We start from the raw sequence: 21,515 nt of genomic DNA, 5'->3' as shown, positions 1-21,515 counted from the left end.
AAGATGAGAGCAGGAGAAGCAAACATCTCATACCTTTGGTCTCTTGGTATGTATTTTTGGAACTTGGAGTGAAAGCCTGGAACTGTATGCTCATTCCATATTTTAAATTCTCATTAGACATAAGGTCCCTTTCTTAAGACCTTTGAATCTCAGAGTAGGGAGAAGAGACACTCAGGAATGTAAGGATAAGCTTAGATTAATAATCCCTTCAAGTGTGATTACGTTTTAAGACTGAAGATTAACATTAGAAAATATGAAATTGATACTAGTTTCCTTATATACTTAAATTTGATAATCTAATTAAATTGGTGTTTGCACACAAGGTCCTAAGACCTTGTGTTTCACATCTTGGCCCTCAGTGATGTATGGGGTGGGCTAGAGTTTATTGGCGAGTAGACTGAGTACATACTGTCAGAGGACCTGGGAAAATACCTAGTGTTGTTCCTTTTCCCATCTGTAAAGTAAGGAGATTGGACCAAGTTTTTCCACGTCCTTTTCAGCCCTAATCGTGTGATTTGTGAATTTTCTCTTTGACCAGGTTGCCCAAAGTAGAAAGCTTTCTATTGTTTTTCTCTCCTGCCAGAAACCGCTCCTTCTCCCCTGCTGTAATGACGTGACACCCTTGGTTCTTCATGTTTCTAAGTACAGAACACGTGATATTAGAGTAACAGGGCCCTGCCCTTCCTAAGAAGTTGTCTGTCTCTTCATCTTCTTAATCAAGATGGTTTCCTTTCGTAATCCTCATCCGTAGGTGGGGGTATAATGGACCACATAATGACGTAAGGTGTTTTCCAGTTCTGACATTCTGAGATTCCAGAATAAGATTCAGAAGATGGGAGGTGGACCGGAAGGAAGAAGGCTGTATTATTTTGTTTTCTTCTCTTAATGTGGAGGAAAGGGAAACCTCCACAGCTGGGAACGTTGCAGGACTAGGCTTGCTGTCTGAGTCGGCGGGTGGCTGTGACCCCCAGTAGTGATGCAGGTTCTCAGTAGGCACCTCTGTTGTTTTTCTGTGGTGTTTATGCAGATCCTCTTTCCTATTAAGCTGTCTGTTTTTCACATAACTCTGTAGGAAGTGTTTATGCCTAAAAGTATATATGATGGGAAGTGACCAATTCAAGATGGCCTGGTATAATTACAAGTGTACAAACTGAGACTTGAAATCTGTAGTTTTTGGTGTGTGGTCTGGCAGAGATCAAGCAAAATTCATACACACTTTTTTGAAAATACGAAGGAAAATCATCTGGACTTTATTTGAAAATATGCCGTTTTTCTGTAACTTTCATTTTTAGGGTAATTAGTAATAATGTTTTTGAAAAAAATCACTTGAAGTAGAATGGAAAAGTACACTTCAGCAATTTAACCTATTAGGAATCATTGCCCTTAAACATATAAGGTTATAGGTCAAAAAGTTTTATATACATATACATACAATATGTATGCAGTTAATGCTACCTGTGAGTTTTAATATCTGCAATATTCGAGACTTATGAAATCCCAGCTGAGAAGGCTTATGTAGATAAAAGGATGGCAGTATAGTTTTAAGCTGCTGATCATTGGTCTGTTTCAGTGTCATGTGTTTTTGCGGCAGGGAGCAGAGTGAATGAAGGCCGCCTCCCTGCCAGTTTCAGAGGCTGGCTCATGGTGAGGGGCGTTAGGAGGGAGTGTGGTGGTGAGGAGCTCTGGTTCTGGATTCAGGTGATCCAGGGCCAAACCCGGGCCATGCTGTGGACCAGGGAGTGCCCTGCAGGAGCCTGCTCCCGTTAGAAAGTGGGATAGTGGAAAGTCCTCCCTCATGCATTTGGGAGGACGAGGACAGTTAGACATAGTCCATGTGACATGAACAGTGCTAGGCAGACCCTTAGCGAATACGAACTGCAGTTACTGTTGTTTGCCTGGGAGATCCTGGTCTTTCTTCTGGATCCGAATGTGGGCCATCCTCGACTTCCGTCCTCATCTCCTAGTTGGAGGTCCTCTGTCCCCTTCAGAGCGGCCTCTTGGGAACGGGGCTTTTTCAGTTGTGGGTCAAGGATGTGTTGATGTGCTTCTCCAGACTCCTGCTGCTTCGGAGGCAGAAACCCTGAGCATCATGTGTAGAACAAGCACGGGAGACTCTGAAGGTGGAGGAGATGGCAGCTTCCAAGGGCCTTGGGGCTCCAGGGATGGTCCCTGGTGTGTTCCTCGGGTTTTCTTTTTGCCTCGTATTTCTCAGACCAGATGTTAGAGAAGCTATCAATCCAGAAACACGGGAGCAGACCTAAAAGCCCCCAAGAGAAGCTTGCTCTTTCTAGTTAAAGGACAGGAAAGGGGCAGTTGAGCAAGACAGGCTTTTAGACGATGACTCCCTACTTTAGACAAGCACCCCAGAAAAACTGTAGAGCCCCTCCCACACCCCCATCAGCAGTGGCCTAGTGGGGAGCCTAAACTTAAACCTTCACCTGAATGTAATGAGGTAACCCCCACCCCCTCTCTGGCTGGGGTCAGAGAAGACTGGGTGGGCAGCCAGGACGCTCGTCCCTGCTCCTCTTAACAGGCACCCTGCCTGACCCTGCTGTCAGTGGAGGGCACACGGGGAACTGGAGGTCACAGCTATTGCATACCTGTCCCAAATGTGTAAAACTGACCTCCTTCTGCCCAGCAGGAAGGAGGCCGAGTGAGCCTCGCCCCCACGTGGCAGTAGCAGGGTGCTGCCCCCTGTCCCCACCGTGGTGTTAGGGGAGGCCAGCTGAAACAGGAGACTGCTGTAAAGATCTAGTCAAGAGCATACCCTGATGTTCAGAGGAATTGAAGATCCTACACCGAGAACCAGGAAAATCTCAACTTGAACGAGAAAAGGCAGAGTCAGCAGATGCCAGCACCTCGACGGCACCGATGCTGGAGTTATCTGACGGGGATGTTCAGGCAGCATTCGTGAAAGTGCTTCAACGAGCAGTTGTGAGCAATGGGCACAAATGAGGGAATAGAAGATCTCACCAGAGAAAGAGAAGATGTAAAGGAAATCCAAATGGAAATTCGAGGGCAGAAAAATATAACAACTCAAAATAAAGTGAAAAGCTCACTGGACTGGTTCGATAGCACAACAGAAAGGACAGACAAAAACAGTCAGTGAATGTGAGGAGAGAATGTAAAGTATCCAGCCTGAATAACAGGAGTAAAACAGATGGGGAAAAAATGATCAGGGACATGCAGGACTCTAATAGATGCTCTCACATTCTGTCATCAGAGTCCCAGGAGAACAGAAGAAAGAGGGTGGGGCTGAAGAAGTGTTCAGAGAAACCATTTCCCATATTTGACCAAAAAACCCAAACTGACGGGTTCAGGAGGGTCAAGAGCAGGGCATGTGTTCTCAGTTCAGTTTGTAGACAGTGAGTGTCCCAGCTTCTGGAAACGTTTGTGATCCCAGTTACCCACCTGTCCTAAGAAAGGATCTTGCTTTCTGTCTTCTATTCTTAATGACCAAGATCCTCTTGCCTTATCTTCGTCAAGGTTACATCAGCCAGCATTTTCAGTAAAAGCATAATAAGAGAGTGTTCTTGCTGAATTTCTTATGTTTTCCTGAGCCAGCAATAACCCGGGTAATAAACGCAGTAGATATGAGTGCTGTGTCCACCAACAGTCTTGTACACGAATGTTCATAGCAACCTTATTTGTAATAGCCAAAACCTGGAGACAGCCCAGATGTCTCTCCAGTAGAACAGGTAGTACCCCATGGTATGTGCATACAGTGGAATAATACACAGCAGTGAAGGCAGCAGGCCACTGTGCGGCGCAGAAACAGGTGCAGTAATGGAAACCAGACAGAGGAGGAATGCGTGCTGTAGGACTCCACTCACCCAGTGATGCTGTGAAAGCGCTGCACTCAGCATGTCAGCGAGTTTGGAAAACGCAGCAGTGGTCAGAGGACTGGAAAAGGCCAGTATTCATTCCAGTCCCAAAGAAGGGCAATACCAAAGAATGTTCAAACTACCATGTAGTCGTGTTCATTTCACATGCTAGCAAGATAATGCTCAAAATCCTTCAAGCTAGACTTCAGTAGTATGTGAACCAAGACCTTCCTGATTACAAGCTGCATTTTAAAAAGGCAGAGGAACCAGAGATCAAATTGCCAACATCTGTTGGATCATAGAAAAAGCAAAAGAATTCCAGCAAAACATCTACTTCTACTTCAGTGACTATGCAAAAGCCTTTGACTGTGGATCCCAGAAAATTGTGGGAAATTCTTAGAGGTTAGAATACCAGACCATCTTACCTGTCTCTTGAGAAACCTATATGCAGGTCAAGAAGCAACAGTTAGAACTGGACATGGAACAACAGACTGGTTCAAAATTGGGAAAGGAGTACGTCAAGACTGTATATTGTCACTTGGCTTATTTAACATCTATGCAGGGTACATCATGTGAAATGCTGGGCTGGATGAAGCACAAGCTGGAATCAAGATTGCCGGGAGAAATATCAGTAACCTCAGATGCGCAGATGACCCCAGCCTTATGTCAGAAAGCAAAGAGGAACTAAAGAGCCTCTTGATGAAAGTGAAAGAGGAGAGTGAAAAAGCTGGCTTAAAACTCAACATTCAGAAAACTAGAATCATGGCATCAGGTTCCATCACTTAATGGCAAAGAGATGGGGTAAAAGTAGAAACAATGACAGACTTTATTTTCTTGGGCTCCCAAATTACTGAGGATGGTGACTGCAGCCATGAAGTTAAAAGATGAACTAAACAGACATTTCTCCAAAGAAGACATACAGATGGCTAACAAACACATGAAAAGATGCTCAACATCACTCATTATTAGAGAAATGCAAATCAAAACCACAATGAGGTACCATTACACGCCAGTCAGGATGGCTGCTATCCAAAAGTCTACAAGCAATAAATGCTGGAGAGGGTGTGGAGAAAAGGGAACCCTCTTACACTGTTGGTGGGAATGCAAACTAGTACAGCCGCTATGGAAAACAGTGTGGAGATTTCTTAAAAAACTGGAAATAGAACTGCCATATGACCCAGCAATCCCACTTCTGGGCATACACACTGAGGAAACCAGATCTGAAAGAGACACGTGCACCCCAATGTTCATCGCAGCACTGTTTATAATAGCCAGGACGTGGAAGCAACCTAGATGCCCATCAGCAGATGAATGGATAAGGAAGCTGTGGTACATATACACCATGGAATATTACTCAGCCATTAAAAAGAATTCATTTGAACCAGTCCTAATGAGATGGATGAAGCTGGAGCCCATTATACAGAGTGAAGTAAGCCAGAAAGATAAAGAACATTACAGCATACTAACACATATATATGGAATTTAGAAAGGTGATAACGATAACCCTATATGCAAAACAGAAAAAGAGACACAGAAATACAGAACAGACTTTTGAACTCTGTGGGAGAATGTGAGGGTGGGATATTTCAAAAGAACAGCATCTATGGTGAAACAGATCACCAGCCCAGGCTGGATGCATGAGACAAGTGCTCGGGCCTGGTGCACTGGGAAGACCCAGAGGAATCGGGTGGAGAGGGAGGTGGGAGGGGGGATCGGGATGGGGAATACGTGTAAATCCATGGCTGATTCATATCAATGTATGACAAAACCCACTGGAAAAAATAATAATAATAATAAAAAAAAAAAAAAAAAAGATGCTTGCTCCTTGGAAGGAAAGCTGTGACCATCCTAGGCAGCATATCACAAAGCAGAGACATTACTTTGCTGACTAAGGTCCATCTAGTCAAAGCTGTGGTTTTTCCAGTAGTCACATATGGATGTGAGAGTTAGACTATAAAGAAGGCCGAGTGCTGAAGAATTAATGCTTTCCAATTGTGTTGGAGAAGACTCTTGAGAGTCCCTTGAACTGCAGGGAAATCAAATCAGTCAACCCTAAAGACAATCGATCCTGAATTTTCATTGGAAGGACTGATGCTAAAGCTGAAGCTCCAATAATTTCGCCATCTGATGGGAAGAGCCAACTCATTGGAAAAGACCCCGATGCTGGGAAACAAAGAGGTCAGGAGGAGAAGGGAGTGACAGAGGATGAGATGGTTGGTTGGCATCACTGACTCAATGGACTTGAGTTTGAGCAAACTCTGGGAGATAGTGAAGGACAGGAAAGCCTGGCATGCTGCAGTCTATGAGGAAGCAAAGAGTCAGACATGACTGAGCAACTGAAAAATACCACCACCCCAGATTCCAGAGAAGGCAGAAGTGATCAGAGATGATAGGGGTGAGAGTCCCAGTTCCCATAAGGGCTCATGCCCTGGTAGTTACTGGAACATTCTCTGTCTTGACCTTGGGTAGTGGTTGCATGTGTGCACACACATGTGAAACTTCTCTAAGCGATCAAACTTAAGAATTGCATGCTTTATTGTAGTAAATTCGGTTTTAAAATGAGTATGTGTTCTGAAGCTTAAATCTCCATGTAAACTCTTTCTGAGACCTTCAGGGTGAAGCTCATAACCTTGGTTTCTGAGCCTCCCATGCAGGCCCGCCTAGAGGGGTTAGGTGTGTCCCTCTCCTGCACTCCCAGGATGCTGTGTGTGTCCTCCAGCTTTGGATATTGGTGGTGGGTTTTGCTTGTCTCTGGGGCCTTTTCTCTCTCCCTTATCCCCACTGCCAACTTGGGTAAGGCAATAAGTGTATCTCATTCACCCCTTAGTGCTCAATACAGGGTCTGTCCTAAGTGGGTAGCTATCTCTTAAATTTTTGTCAAATTAACAAGTAGTTGTAGATGGCGCTTCCCTGATAGCTCAATTGATAAAGAGCCTGCCTATAATTCAGGAAACCTCAGTTCCATTCCTGGGTTAGGAAGATTCCCTGGAGAAGAGATAGGCTATACCCACTCCAACATTCTTGGGCTTCCCTTGTGGCTCAGCTGGTGAAGAATCCACCTGCAATGCGGGAGACCTGGGTTTGATCCCCTGGGTTGGGAAAATCCCCTGGAGAAGAGAAAGGCTACTCACTACAGTATTCTGACCTGGAGAATTCCCTTGACTGTATAGTCCATGGGTTCACAAAGAGTCAGACATGACTGAGTGACTTTCACACACTTGTAGATGAAAAGATTTTCAAGTGTTTGAGTATTAGCAAACAGGGAAATCAGAAGGGCCCTGAAGATGAAGTGTGGCTTTCATGTCAGGCTAATGGTGAGATTCCTGGGGAACTGGAGGATCGGCCACAGAAACCTGCCACTTGGGGCTGGTTGAGTTTGGCTCCCGGGTCCTCCTCCTGGGTGGTTCCTGACTGCTTCCCGGGCAGGGCCTGCCCACCGTGTCCCTGTTCTGCCTCACTGGCCCCTTCCTCGTCCTGTCTCAGGGCTGAGCACTCTAGACTGTATACTTTGAGGTTTTCCAGCATATTTAGTATTACTCCGATCATTATCTCTTTTCTGAAGACCTGAACTACATCCTCCTGCAGTTTGTATGGTGCAGTTGCAAAAAAGCATGAGTTTTAAAACTTAACAAACTTGGATTTTGCTACTCATTCAACTCTATGACTGCAAACATTTCCATTAACCCTCACAAATCGCGTCTGTCTGATTCCTACCTTGCAGAGCTCTCACGAGCACCCATTTTTGCCTGTAAAACCTTGGTGAATAAGAAGATACTTGGTGCAGGTTTCCTTCCTCTTTTCCACGCCTGTTCTCTAGCAGAGCGAGTGACGTTTCTCACAGTGGGTGTGTTTCTGAAATGTGGCATCTTTGTTCACAGGCGCATCCCCTCCCGGTGGTCTCCTCTTGAAGGGTGAGAGTGGGCCTCCACATGACGCCTTTGGGGGCTGTGGCGGTGTCCGCCAGTCAGGCAGAGGGGAGAAGGGCAGGGTGTCGGTCCTGTGCAGATACACTTGTTGGCTCTCCTCCTGCCTGTGCCCACAGGGTGGGCACCTCAGAGCAGGGCCCCCTGCAGGCCCGGCGCTCCTGTGTTCTCACCACCGTCTCCCTCGTTCACAATCCTCCTTCCACAGCCCGTGTGCTGCCCTTCCCAGCACTGGCTGGAGGCTCATCATAGAAAATCTTTTTTTTTTTTTTTTTAAACACCATGGGCCAGTTGATAAACAGTTTCCGAGTCTGTATTTATTAGTGGCAGGTAGCTCATCATAATACAGCAAGCAGTTGAGAGTCTGTCGGTGGGTTAAATATTAAAGACTGAATGAAAACAGGACAGAATTCTGTTTGTTCAAGCACTGAAGTGTGACCTTGTAGACCGTGCATTTCAGGTGGGAATTATACCCCAAGTAGCAGAGGTGGAATGCATATTTTAAAAAAAAGAAAAACACTTGCTCTGTGGGTTATTTTTGTTCTCAGTGTAGCTGTGTGTGTTAGCTCAGCGTGCCTCTGTTTTCCCTGCTGCTGACACGGTGTCCCGACCCCTCTCCAGTGTGACTGCTTCTCCAGTCGTGTCCTCAGTTCTGTGCAGAGGCTGCTCAGGGGGACTTTCATTGTGTGCGCTCAAGTGCGTTAGAGACAGATTTGCTTCTAGATTCATATATTCCCCTGCTTCTGTTTAAAAACAGAGGTCTTTTTTTTAAAAAAAAAGAGGTCTTTCATCTAGCTCTTCACATATTTCGCTGGTCAGCTTTTGACATTTTGCTTAATTAAACTCTTGAAATGACAGTAATGGCAAAATAACACCGTGCTTCTGGTCTTTTCCCTCATGTTTCAGCCAGTCTGAAGTTCTTCGCAAAGAATGCAAGGGAAATGCCGGAAGTAGAAGGATAAGTAAGATGATGTTCGTATCGAGCGTTTCTTGAGCACTTCCTGGAAGCCAGGTGTTGTGGGAGTCACTCTCTTTTCTCCCCACCTGCTTGAGGACACGCTCTGCTCTCTGGGGAGCTTTTGGACTATCTTCCACGTGAGGTCAAGGTGATGCGCCCAGGCTCACACGGCGGCGCTCGGTCCTGTTCCTGCTCGCTGCCGTCACGTCCCGGGGGCTGGGGGTCGGAGCCATGCCCTGCGAGGCCGAGTCTCCATCCTGTGGGAGGGATCTGCTTGGCACCTCTGACCCCCATTCTCCTGGACCAGACACTCGGCGATGTGTTCTGTTCCACATCAGCTGAAAATACCTTTCTGACATCCTGCCCTAAGGTTCTGGTTGCTTCGTTAAGTGGTCAGTGTGGAAGCAGATGCTCTCTGTGACTTAGCGTTCATTCACTAGAGTTCCTACCATGTATGAGGCACTTCCTTCTCGCTTAAAGACAATGACTCTTTTTTCAGTCTTGTAAGCAGAATATAGTAAGCTTCTTTAAAACCAGCTAATTTCATTCATTATTTAAACAAAGGTTTTATCTGCTGGGTGGAGAATTCATGAGAAAATTGCACCAAATTCAGATGCAGATGTTTGCTGAAGAAAAGTTAGTTGTTAATCTTCCTTGAATTTGGTGGCTGAACTTACAAAATATTTGTATTGATCACATTGTTCTTTGTACTTCTGGACATTTTAATAGTCTCAGTATTACTGTTCTTGAAAAGCTTCTTTGTTTTTCCGTAAACACTTTCAGAGCTCTGTTCTGTACCCCATTGAGCTTCACTGTGGAACTGCAGTGTCATTTTGTCTCTGAACTCTCTTCTGGTGTATATATAAAATAGCTGTTAGATGGCTTACTTTTCGTGTGCTCTTCTTTTCTAGAGTGTTCTGCCACGCAGTATCGGGTGGGGGCGGGGTTAGCCTGTGGACCGTAGCCTCTAAACGTGTCTGGGTGCCTTCCTGGCCTCGCTGCATCCCTGCCATGGGCCCCCTGAGCCCTCCGCTGGTTCTTTCCCTCCCTCCTCCCAGCCTCCACTCCCAGGACTGACAGCTTCTTACCTGGGGCATTCGACAGACTCACTTCACAGGAACCTTGTCCCTCAGTCTTTTTGAAGTTGAACTTCTCATCAGATTCGTCTTTGCTCTTCTTATGGCTTGAACTGGGACATAATGAGTAGGTTGGAATGAAAATATTTCCATGAACTATGTATGTATGTATATCTGTGTTATTCCTATGTAGTTTTAACAGAACAAGGTCAAAAATTTGCATATGTTACAGTTCACAGTATAATTTAGTTTGGAGATGAGCTCCTTAAGTTACCCTGAAAAATTCCTAGTGGATAAATAATCTGATGATGATATCTTTAAGTTTTAAGGAAGTCTTACTCACTGTGTGTGAGTTATTGGTTATCTCTTTGCAGGAAAAAAAGGTTCATATTGCTTACAAACTAACCCACTGGAGTGAGTGCTTACATTTGCTCTTAACTGTCTGCATCCAACCCCGCCCCCGCCCCCCACCCATGACCTCCAGTTCCCAGGCCTCAGAGACCCTCTATGTGTAGATGACCCCAGAGTACCTTTCAAGCCCAGACCTGTCCCTGGGCTCCCCAGGAGGATGGCACTGCTCTGTACCAGCGACCCTGGCACACACATGTGCGCACGTGCACACACGCAGGAATGTCACTCAGCCGTGCAGAACGGCGCCTCGCCGTCGTCACAGCGTGGGCGGACCTAGACGGCGCTCTGCTGAGTGCGACGTCAGAGAGAGACAGACGCTGCAGATTCCACTCAGGTGCGGAGCATGGAAACAGAGCGAGTGAGCAACAGTAATAAAGCAGAGACAATCACAGCAGCAAAATCCAAAGGTGGCTGCCAGAGGGGAGGGAGGTAGGCGATGAATGAAGTAGGTAATGAAAGCCGAGGGGTACAGACTTGCAGTTTAAAATACATGAGGCGCGGGGACAAAATGTACAACGTGGAGAAAGCAGTCAGTAATGCTCTAACAGCTCTGTAGAGTGGCAGACAGTAACTGGACTTAGCATGGTGGTCATTTTGTAATGTAGAGTGATACTGGACAGCTGGAACTACCAGTCCTGTAGATCAGTTGTGAAACAGAAACGCTGTCTGTGGGGCCCGGAGCCCCAGACTTCCCTGTTCAGTAGGTCTGGGCTGGGGCCCGATGGTTTGCGTTTCTAAAGAGCAGGTGCCCAGGCGATGTTTATACTCCTGCTCCAGGGACCCATGAGGAGCCACCACTCCACAAGCCCCACCCTCCAGCCTCATCTGCCGTTTTTATCGTCTCCCTGCACACAGCCACACTGACTTCCTTTCCATAAGTCAGTTATGCTCAATTTTTTTCACCTGTGAGTCTTTGCGCTTCCCGTCCCTGCCCCATTTTTACAGTTCAGATATCATCGTCTTCTAGAAAAGTCTTACCTAACTACCCTTTCTGACGTCCTGCCTCCACTGTCCCTCTGGTTGATCATCCTGCTTATTTCCTTATAGGAATTATCATAATCTTTAAATGTGTTTTTTCATTTGTTCATTTCTTTCTTGCTCATGCACTCTCCCCCTCTCATGCTCTTTCTCTCTCTCTGTCTCTGTCTCTCTCTCTCTGTCTGATTCTCTCTGTCTGTCTCTAGGCCAAGTGTCATGAGCCCAGGAATCCTGATGACTTGTACCTACAGATATGTGATGGGATTGGTCATAAGAGCTGTTTTCCTCCTTCACAAACATGCATTTTTTCAGCAGGTAGCTGTTGATATTGAAGGGCAAGGCAGGGAATATCAAGAACGAACGAAACATACTTCATTCAATTGTAAATCCCAGAGTCTAATAAAAGAATCAGACCATCAAATGAGTAGCTGCTATATACCATGAACTTCATACAGTCAGACTCACTAATCCAATTGTCACGACCCTGGGAAGGAGCCAGTCGCAGGCCCAGAGAAGTCAAGGACTGTTCATGTTAGTTCAGCTTTTGCCACAGCGTCACAGAGAAGAGTCTTGTTGTTGCTCTGCTGGTGTGTTGGGCAGAGGTGTGTCCTTTACTTGGGGGGACCCTTGGCCACCACCTTTTTAAGGCCACTCCTGCCTACCCAGCCACACCCCTTCTTTCTCCTGGGCAACTGGTAGGGAGGAGAGATTTTTGCCCCCCCCCCCCCCAAAGATTCTTAAGTGGGTCAGACCAATACATGAATCAAATTAACTCCAAATCACTTTGACCTCAAGGCAGAAAATTCATTCCATATTATGGTACTCCAGTGTAAGGCCTAAATTCATTGTAATCATAAAATGCCCACAAGAGATACTCTCTATTTGAATATTAATTCTATCTCATTATCAAATTCCCAGGGAGATGTTAAAATCCAAAGATTACATTTCATTTTAAATTAAAGTCCAAAACATTAAAGTCAAAATCTCTGCCCATGTGACTTAAAATTCAAAGAAATTAAAGTTCAGAATGCACCCTTCCAATTTCTTATCCTTTTTAATCCCAGCTGGAGGCGCTTTTAATGCCTGCAGGGGGTCAGGAGTCTTTTAACAACAGTAGCTTGGGTGGGCATCTGGAGGTTTCATGAACCCCAATAATAAATCTCTGATATGCCTTCAAAAAAAGAGGTGAACAGGACACAGGCTTATTGTGCACTGGCCCCCGTACACCACAGTCAGGAGACATGTGGGCTCCCAGTCTCCTGATAGTTACCCCGAGCCAGAGCGCGCCCCGTGCAGCCGGCACTGCCTGTCTAAGGTCACCAAGGGGCTGTCTTCGAGAGTGGGCGTCTTTTCCTCTCCCTGGCCCTCCCCACCCCAACCCCGGTCACTCTCCCAACTCCAGACCTCCTGTTTGCCTTGTTTTCCTTCATCCACTGTCTCTGTTCCGGTGGTGAGGTTAAACCACCTTTCACACCACTCTTAACTGCTGTTTGTTTCCTAGCGGCAGAATGGTCCAAGAAAAGACCTTTTAAAATTGCAGAATTTCCTTGAGTTTCTGTTTCTCCAGCACAGTAAGAAGACAATAGCCTTGTGTTTTTTCTGGTCTTGGGGTCTATCTAAATTTTATTACGTATGATATTTACTGTAGAGTTCTGGCAGAAGCCATTTTCAAGTTAAAGTAGTTTTCTGAGAATTAAAAAAAATAATAAATAGGTGCTAAGTATTACCTGATGCTTTTTCTGTGATAGTGAAATAATTATTGGTACGTTAATGAGGATAATTGCCTTGTAGATTTTCTTATCTATATTAAGATGGTGATGAATTTTTAGGGTATGTTTAATTAACCTGTTATTTTTCCAGGAATTTGCGAGAGTTGTCTTGGGAAGGGGTACATGTTCATAAGTAAGTTTATTTTCCGTTGGTCTGTCTTAATCCTGCTTTTAGAATCAGGCCATGGTAGCTTCATAAAATGAATTGAGGAACTTTCCCTCCTTTTTCACTGTTTTTGAATAACTTATGTATATAATGGGCTTCCCTGGTGGCTCAGTGGTAAAGAACCTGCCTGTCAAAGCAGTAGATGTAGGTTCGATCCCTGGGTCGAGAAGATTCCCTGAAGAAGGAATTGGCAGTCCATTTCAGTATTCTTGCCTGGGAAATCCCATGGACAGAGGAGCCTGGTGGGCTACAATCGATGGGCTTGCAAAAGAGTTGTACACAAACTTAGCGACCAAATACCAGCAACAGATATACATAATAGATTTATCTGTGCCTTAAAAACTTCATGGTACTTACTTGGGTAGCTGTTTGGGTCTTTATTTCTGTCCGTGAGTCTTGGTCATTTTCATATCTTTATTTAAATGTAACTGTTTAAAGTATTGACCTTTTCAAGCTTTTTATTTATGTCAGTTTTTCTCAAAGTATCTGTTTCATCTCAGTTTTCAGTTTTTTCATTAAATTCATAATATTTAATTATTTATATTTTCTGTATCTATTTCTGTCTTTTCATTCTGTCCTTTTTAAACAGATACCTCTCTTTTTTCCCTCATCAGTCTTCCTGGGATCTTTGCATTCTGTTGATGTCCACAGTGAACCAGCTTTTGGTTTTGGTTCATCTTTTCTGTGTGCTCTCAGTCTCTGACGCATGGGCTGTTGCCTGTCAGTCCAGGGGAGACAAAGAGTGATAGCAGACCTCTCTCCAGAAATAATGCGAAACAGGAATCTAAAGAACAACATTTTAAAAATACGAAAGAAAACTAGAATCATGTATCCAGCCAAAATATCCTTCAAAAATGGGGGCAAAATACAGACATTTCCAGACAGACAAAAGTTGAGCAGATTTATTGTCGGTAGAACTGTGCCATGAAAAATGTTGATGGATGTTGTACCAGGTGAAGGAAGATGGTTACCATGTGGGCAAGAATAAAATACTTTTATCTTCACTTTTTAATTTTTTAAAAATACAATTGGGTCTTTGAAGCAATCTTAATAGTAATGTATTTGGGGTTTTGTAATGTATGTACAAATAAAATGTATGAGAGCTATTGCCCAAATGTCAAGTGGAGTATATAGTTGTAAGATTCTTACACTGTATGTGAAATAGTGTAATGTTATATGTAAACAGACTATTACAAGTTAAGATCCATATTTTAAACCTAGAAAAACCACTTTAAAAAAAGGAAAGAGAGTTAGTTAATAAGCTAGTAGTAGAGGGGAAAAGATGGAATATTTAAAAGTACTCAGCCTAAAGGAAGTGAGGATAAGAGGAAAAGGGGAATAAAGTAACATTTAGGATAAAAAGAAAACAAATGTCAGAATGATACACTCAGACACAGCTATGTTGATAAGTACCTTAAAAGTAAATGGCTTATATTAAAATTAAGAGAGAGAGTGTTAGATTGAATTTTTTTTAAAAGCGAGACATGATAGCTACAAGAAATACATTTTGAATGTAAAGATGAAGATAGGTTTAAAATGAAAGAATGAAAATGGCATACCAGGTAAACACTTTTTAAAAAGGTGGAGTGGCTATATTAACATCAGACACAATAGACTTGAGATGTACAGAGGAATATTTCATAATGATTAAAGGATCAACTCACCAAGAAGAAGACATAAAAGCATGTACATATATTGCTAAGATGGAGAAGGCAATGGCAACCCACTCCAGTACTCTTGCCTGGAAACTCCCATGGACGGAGGAGCCTGGTAGGCTGCAGTTCATGGGGTCGCTAAGTGTTGGACACAACTGAGCGACTTCACTTTCACTTTTCACTTTCATGTATTGGAGAAGGAAATGGCAACCAGTATTTTTGCCTGGAGAATCCCAGGGATGGGGGAGCCTGGTGGGCTGCCGTCCATGGGGTCGCACAGAGTCGGACACGACTGAAGCGACTTAGCAGCAGCAGCATATTGCTAAGAGAACTTTGGCAAGTACATTAAGCAAAAACTGACAGGACTGAAAGGAGAGAGAGCTCTGTAAGGTTCGCAAATTCTAGAACAAGGTGAAAGAAACTCAGTAATATAAACACTTGAATACATTAACATGTGAATGGATAAATAGATGGTATATTCTTAATCAAAAATAAAATTAAACTGATACATGAGTAATACAAAGACGTGAGCACATAAATAAATGGTATATTCATAATCAGAAACAAAAATAAACTGATAGATGTAACAACATGGACAAATCTTAAAAACATTGAAAAAGATGTCTCTTCATATAGTCTTACTCCTACGCTAGCATGGAACGACCAGGTCAGCCTGCCGAGACAGGAGCAGAGCGTGGCTGCTGAAGCTGTGGTTGCTTAGGAAGGGCCCCCACCCTGTGGTCAGTGGTTACACAGGTGCAGTCACGGGCTGCCGTGTGTAAGGCGCGTCTCCGCCAGGTCTGCTTCTGAAGTAGAGAAAAGAGCACTGGGGTGAAGGGGTGAAGGACAGGGTGTTGTGTTTTAGGGGTTTCTTTGAGGGCTCACCGCAGATCTCGGACTTCGTCTGCCTTGGTGGGTGCTCTCCGTCTTGGCGGGGAGCAGGAGTCCACGACTCACTAGTTGTCAGAGTCACCCGAAGGGTTGGTTCAGGACACTGATGACCAGGCTCTGCTCCCAGCGAGTCTGCTCGCCGTGTCCTGGGCTTGGGGCCACGGCACTGGTTGTTTCTGACCTCCCCCAAGTGATTCTAACGTGGAGTCAAGGCTGTGAACCACTCGCCTGGACTTCTGCTCTGAGTCCTGGAGAAAGATTGTCTGCAAAGGGCAGGTGCTGTGCTTTCTTGTTGCTTCCTGAGTAACACCTCTGGCTGCTCCTCTGGCAGTGGGAACAGGGCAGAATTCAGTCGTGAAATGCCCAGTCAGGAAGCCGCACAGGGCACCGTGGAAATGAATGCAGCACAGAGCTAGATGAACAGCACTGTACTTTTGTGAGACGTAGACTTGATTGTGTGAGGCAAAAACCAGGAGAGGCCGTGGATGGAAATTAGTAACCAGAGGTGTACCCGGTTTGTGAGGCAGTCAAGGAAAGTGTGGTACTAACTCAGAGCAACCTACCAAATGTCCTGTGATTGTGGAGACAGATCTTTATATTTTCAGGCCTTGCTGAACAACTGCCTGTGCTTGTTGAGAGATGACTGTGCCCAGCCCTCTTCGAGTGTGGGTGCTAAAGGAATCCTCTGGAATCAGAACCAAGTGAAGATGACATTACAGGCAGCTGCTGTCTCCTTTGTCCTTGCTGGGTGCTGTACTATTTGTTTATTCATGTAATGCTTACTCTAACCCTCTTGTTACACCCAAGAAACTCTAGACTGAAGTTCAGAACCCTCCACAGGTTACATGGCTGGAGGGCTGAGCTGGAATTCTCCCGTAGGTCTGTCTGCCTCCAGAAGCAACCCCCAAGCTCTGAGTCCTGGGGATGGCAGCTAGTCTCGCCCATGGGCAGGTACACCCACATCTCATACAGATGGTCCAGTGATGGTGAACCCAGTGTTTGCCTCCTTCCGCCTCAGGCTTTGAGCCTTCTGGGTTGGCGGTCACCTCTGCTTCATCTGTCGATCAAAGCCCCGTCTGAGCGTTGGCACACCCACGTTGGCCGTGTGCGGGCTTCGGCAGGAGGCCTCTGCTCACCTGTGCATGTGTGCTTCTGTCCTGCAGCCCAGTGCCACAAACGCACTTTGATCACGTGTCGGTTACATTGATTCACTGGGCGTTTAAATAGGAGATTCAGTCCTGCATTGGCATTGTGCTCTTGTCTTTCTTCAGGTTGTTTTCACTTTGCTATTTTCCATTCAGTGTGAGAGCAGACAATAATGGAGCCTCTGTTTTTTGTTTTTTTTTTTTCGTCAACCTAATACATTGTTCCCCAAAGAAGCTTAGATACTACTTGAGTTGGGCCTGCCCAGTTTGCAGTGCATTCTCTGAGATTAGTGTTGGCCATGGTGGGAGAGAACAGTTAGCAGTCAGCGAGCCGCCCTGCTGTCTGCACTTGATTTCCAGAGGCTAAGTGTTCGCTTGTTTAAGCCAGACTTGCCGTCTTGTTGAGATGTGTTTTGTCGTGAAGCGTTGACTGAGCTTGGCTCCCTGGTAGAAACTGTTACTACAACTTGTGACTCAGCATGGGTCTAGAATCAGTTCCCAACACGTTAGCTAAAGAAACAAACAACTTCCCTGTTTTATGGCGTGTGAACAGAATAAAACGTGTTGGTTTCCTAATTGTTTCCCCGCCCCTGACGCGAGCTCCTCGCTCAGCAGGGGCGGGAGCCTGTAAGCGTAAGCGTGGTGATGACACCCCTCATCAGTGTCTCCTGGAGGTGTCAGGCCCGTGGGTCCTTCTCTCAGTGACCGTCACCTGTGTTCACTCTCCATTGTGTCGTCATGTGTGTGTCACAGTGTCACTACCGTCCTTTGTCTAGAATAGGTCGCTTATGTTATAAGCATCTAATGAATTTGTATAAAAAGTTATCTCTTATCATTTCATAACGGAGCGGTACGAATGAGAAATAGTTACCTAGGAATGCATACCCCGAGTTCAGGCATGGCTCTAGTATGACCATGATTTCCAAGAACGCTTTAATTCACCCTTACAGTCTGCTTTGAAATGTCAGTTTTTAGCATGTGATTTTATTTCCCCTTCCGTTGGGGTCGTGCCACTAAGTGTTCACTCAGGCAGTGTCCAAGGGAGCCAGTTCCTGTCGCCTCCCCAGCTGCTCATGTCGTCAGAGGCGCCTTTTTAGGGATGATGTCATAATTTGCCTGAATCTTATTAGAAGCAAAGTTGAGCAGACTTTGATATCTCTGCAGTCCACTCACATTTCTTTCGTCTGTGCCATTTATGTTTATGTATTTCATCCAGTTTTCTGTTGGAGTCTTGGTCTTTTCTCAACTTCTGAAAAATCTGTACATATTAAAATATTAACCCTTTTCCTGTGGTATCTTTCAAATAATTATTACAGCTTTCACTTGCCTTTTTTAAAAAATGTAGTTAAATTTTAAAAATTCGTCTCTGTTGCTTCTGGATTTGGAACCGTAGAAACTGCTTCTGACTTAGAGAAAGAATTTACTTACTAGTAAACTGAGATTCATTTGAAGTTTACGCTGGTGAATAATATTGGGAAGAGATCCACTTTATATTTTTTTTAAAGTATATTAAAATGTAGTTGATTTGCAATGTTGTATTCAATTGTATTTTCTTAAATATGTCTGCCTAGTTGCCCAACTTTTCGGAGGAAGGATGAAAAGAAAGAGTGTCATTTTTTGTTTGCATGTCTCTTTTTAAACATTTCTGGACTGATAGAGGCGTTTCGGGTAATTGCACTAACCGTATTATTACAGGAATGAGTCAGGACATAGAAAAGGAGCCGTGGACCTCCTGTAGCCCCCACACCCCCAGGCTGGCCGAGTGTGTGAATTTGCCTTCTCTTTTCTTTGTAGGTGAATGAGCTGGATGGCATCCCCCTGATCCTCGACAGCTGTGGCCTCGACGACAGCAACCCCTGTATCCTTGACGTGCCCCCCAGTGAGTTCATGCCCGGGGCCTCCGCCTGGCGCCCCTCACAAGGGAGTCGGCTGGCTTTCTCACTGGCTCCGTCCCTGAGAACTGAGCCGCTTGGTCGGAGCGGGGGCCGCGTCGCGGTCCTGCAGCCTGCACAGCGCAGTGAGCTCGGGTTCTCGGGGCGGGGTGTTCTCCAGAGTGCCTGAGCTCCAGCTGAAAGCTTGCCTCTGGGCCCTGTGTTCACTGCGTGTCCCTGACGTCACCTTTCCAAACCGCGTGTCCCCGGAGTGACCGGAGAAGTGTGCGTCTCTGCGGTAGAGGTTCGACACCCAGTCCTTTGGAAGGGCCATTCTAGCTTGGGGACCTGGGGGCTCAGAAGTGGGGAGAAGCATCCCAGTGGCCCGAGATTCTGGTTTTTGTTGGGTGCTGTCCTGCGGCCCTCAGTTACTGATGTCGGAGGCTCTGGCTCTTGCCCCTCCTTGGCCTGAACACCCTTCTGGAGGGTGTTGTGCAAGGAACTTGCCCACTCCCCACCTCTCCACCTAGCTCTTCCCTGTGGGAAATGGATCTAGTACAGTGATGAAGAGCCTGTGTAGGTTTGAGAGAGAATCTGCTTCACTTGAAGACCTTCCAGTCCCTTGCCTAGCTGTTGCATGACCTTTTGCTTATTGCTGGCGGGGAGGGGGAGGGTTAATAAGGCCATCGCCAGGATTTTGAGATTGTGACCCTGTGGGAGGCCAAGGAGGAGGAGAAATTTATGTTTAAAATGCTCACTATTGGTTTCTGTCAGGAAGAGAAAAGGAGCTGATGAAAATCATGTGTTGCAAGTAAGTAGATTGAGAAATGCTTATTATTTGTGCTAAAGATACTGTCGTTTGTCTGATTAGCAATGGAAGAAAATTTCGTATTTTAAAGAGCATGGTAGCTTGTAAGGCTCAGTCAGAGAAAGACAAGTAAACAGCCTCTGAAGAGTTTTCTTCAAGGTAAAACAGTCAGTTCACTGCCTTGCATTATGATCAGGCACTACAGGCTGTGCTCCTTACACAGGTTGGAAATTTTTTAGCCCCAAAAAGGGAAAGGAGAAAAGAAAGCTTTCACAGGAAAGCAGTAAAAGGACATTCAGGTGTAACTGCAGGTGTTGGGTTTCTGGATGAAAAAGATGATTTATTATTGCAAACAAAAAATTCACACAGTTTCACTTTTATATTCCATGAATTGGCCTTCTAGTGAAGAACGGTTTTTTATTACTAATCTTTGGCCTTTAGCAAAGACTGAAAAATTAAAAGGCTGTTGCACACAGCCCATGACAGCTCTGCAGATATGCTGCATGTGGTTCATGCTTACTAAGTCTTTTATGTTGGCGTCTCCTTGCCAAATATTCATTCATTCATTCATTCATTCCTTTCAGGAAACATTTATTGAGTCCTTACTATGTGTTTACATACGTTACCTTATTTAGTCTTGACAACACTGTGAAGCAGGTCCTATTACCATCATCTTCCCCATCTGTAGTTGAGAAAATAAGGACCTTAGTGACTTGTCCTAAAGGTCAGACTCCCATGAACTGCCTCCCATGAGTCACTGGGAGGGTCAGAACACATGCAGAGAGAGCACAGTAAGATGCGAATGTAGTGGAGAAATGACTCGGAATTATCCACTGAAAACTTCATACGGACAGTCTGTGTGGATAACTGGTGTTTTAAATGGTTATTAATGAAGCGTTGCAAGATTCAGGAATCTTCTCTAAATTGTCAAGAAAAGGTGAAATGGTAGATGTTTAGTATTATGTATGTTTAGTAACTGTTGGGACTTTTGTTTTATAAAGGCCTACTAGATTTTAAAGACATGTAAGATGCACTTAAGATACAAGATACATACCAAAATTATGAGACCTAAGGGAGAGTGATGGTCAGAAATGAAAAAGCGTTATAGCCTAGGAATTCAGACTTTTTAGGGATTCAATTTTTAGATGTGAGCCATAAGTTAAAACCTGGCTTTCCTAGTATTCAGAGCAGACAGGGCCGTATACAGATCACAGAGTGAATCTACCCAACGCTTCTCCACGCTCTTCTCTGCTCCTGCTGGCAGGGAAGTTTCCCCAAGTATTATTTCATTACCCTCACCTTGCCTCCTTACCTCTCCTTCCCTTTCCCACCCTCCTTTCTTATGTTTTTTTCTCTCCTATATGTTTTTACTCATCAAAATACTAAATCTATTGGCTTTTTTAATGCCAAAGGTGTCGGTGGGAGAGGGGAATCTCTGGCCCACCGTGCAGCACGTTGCTGTTGACTCTCTTAGCTGTTGCTCTTAGCTAAGTAATGTGCTTTGCTGCCGTTCCTTGATTTGTCAGATCTTGAGGTTAGTCGTTTACTTTGTCCTGACACTAGGATTTAGCTTTTGTTACCACCCCCTCTCCTCCCTTCCTCGTGCTTCCACTGTAGTTAAGATCCCATTTGCTCTATCGTCTGCATTTCTGATTAGGTTGAACATCTTCTAAAATGTTTGCCATTTGGAGTGTGTGTGCGTGTGTGTAAAATGTGCTTGATCAAAACTTTTTGCCCATTTTTTCGTTGGGTTGTCTTTTTATAATTTGTTTGCAATAGATGTTTATATATTCTCGGTAGAAGTCCTTTGTCAGCTACATATGTTGCTAATATTTCCTTTCCCCTATTCTATTACTTATCTTGTCATTCTGTTTATAGTTTTATTAACAGAATTTCTTAACTTTTAGTCAAGTTTACCACTGTTTCTTTATGATTAGTTTATTTGGGTGTGTATCCTGTTAAATATTTTCGTACACTTAGGTCATAATGATAATCTGCATTATCTTGTGAATACTTTGTATTTTTATCTTTTATATTTAG

The 21,515-nt window shown here is 44.7% G+C and overlaps 1 protein-coding gene across 3 annotated transcripts in view; it reads left to right on the top strand.

The window, feature by feature from the left end:
- ATXN10 (ataxin 10) overlaps nucleotides 1-21,515 on the top strand; it is a 140,264-nt gene that overhangs the window by 98,248 nt on the left and 20,501 nt on the right. Inside the window, exons 10-11 of one of the 3 annotated variants that reach the window (XM_043440054.1) lie at nucleotides 18,591-18,675; nucleotides 19,442-19,497. In XM_043440054.1, coding sequence (XP_043295989.1) covers nucleotides 18,591-18,675; nucleotides 19,442-19,482 — 126 coding nt within the window. In that variant the 3' untranslated portion in view covers nucleotides 19,483-19,497. Of the gene's footprint in view, nucleotides 1-18,590; nucleotides 18,676-19,441; nucleotides 19,498-21,515 lie in introns of those variants that run through there. The other 2 variants (XM_043440053.1, XM_043440055.1) reach the window with 2 other exon arrangements.

This window comes from Cervus canadensis, chromosome 21, assembly GCF_019320065.1.
Source record: "Cervus canadensis isolate Bull #8, Minnesota chromosome 21, ASM1932006v1, whole genome shotgun sequence".
Lineage (NCBI taxonomy): Eukaryota > Metazoa > Chordata > Mammalia > Artiodactyla > Cervidae > Cervus > Cervus canadensis.
Note: the sequence above shows the minus strand (reverse complement) of the source record. Positions and strands in the feature narration are given on the sequence as shown.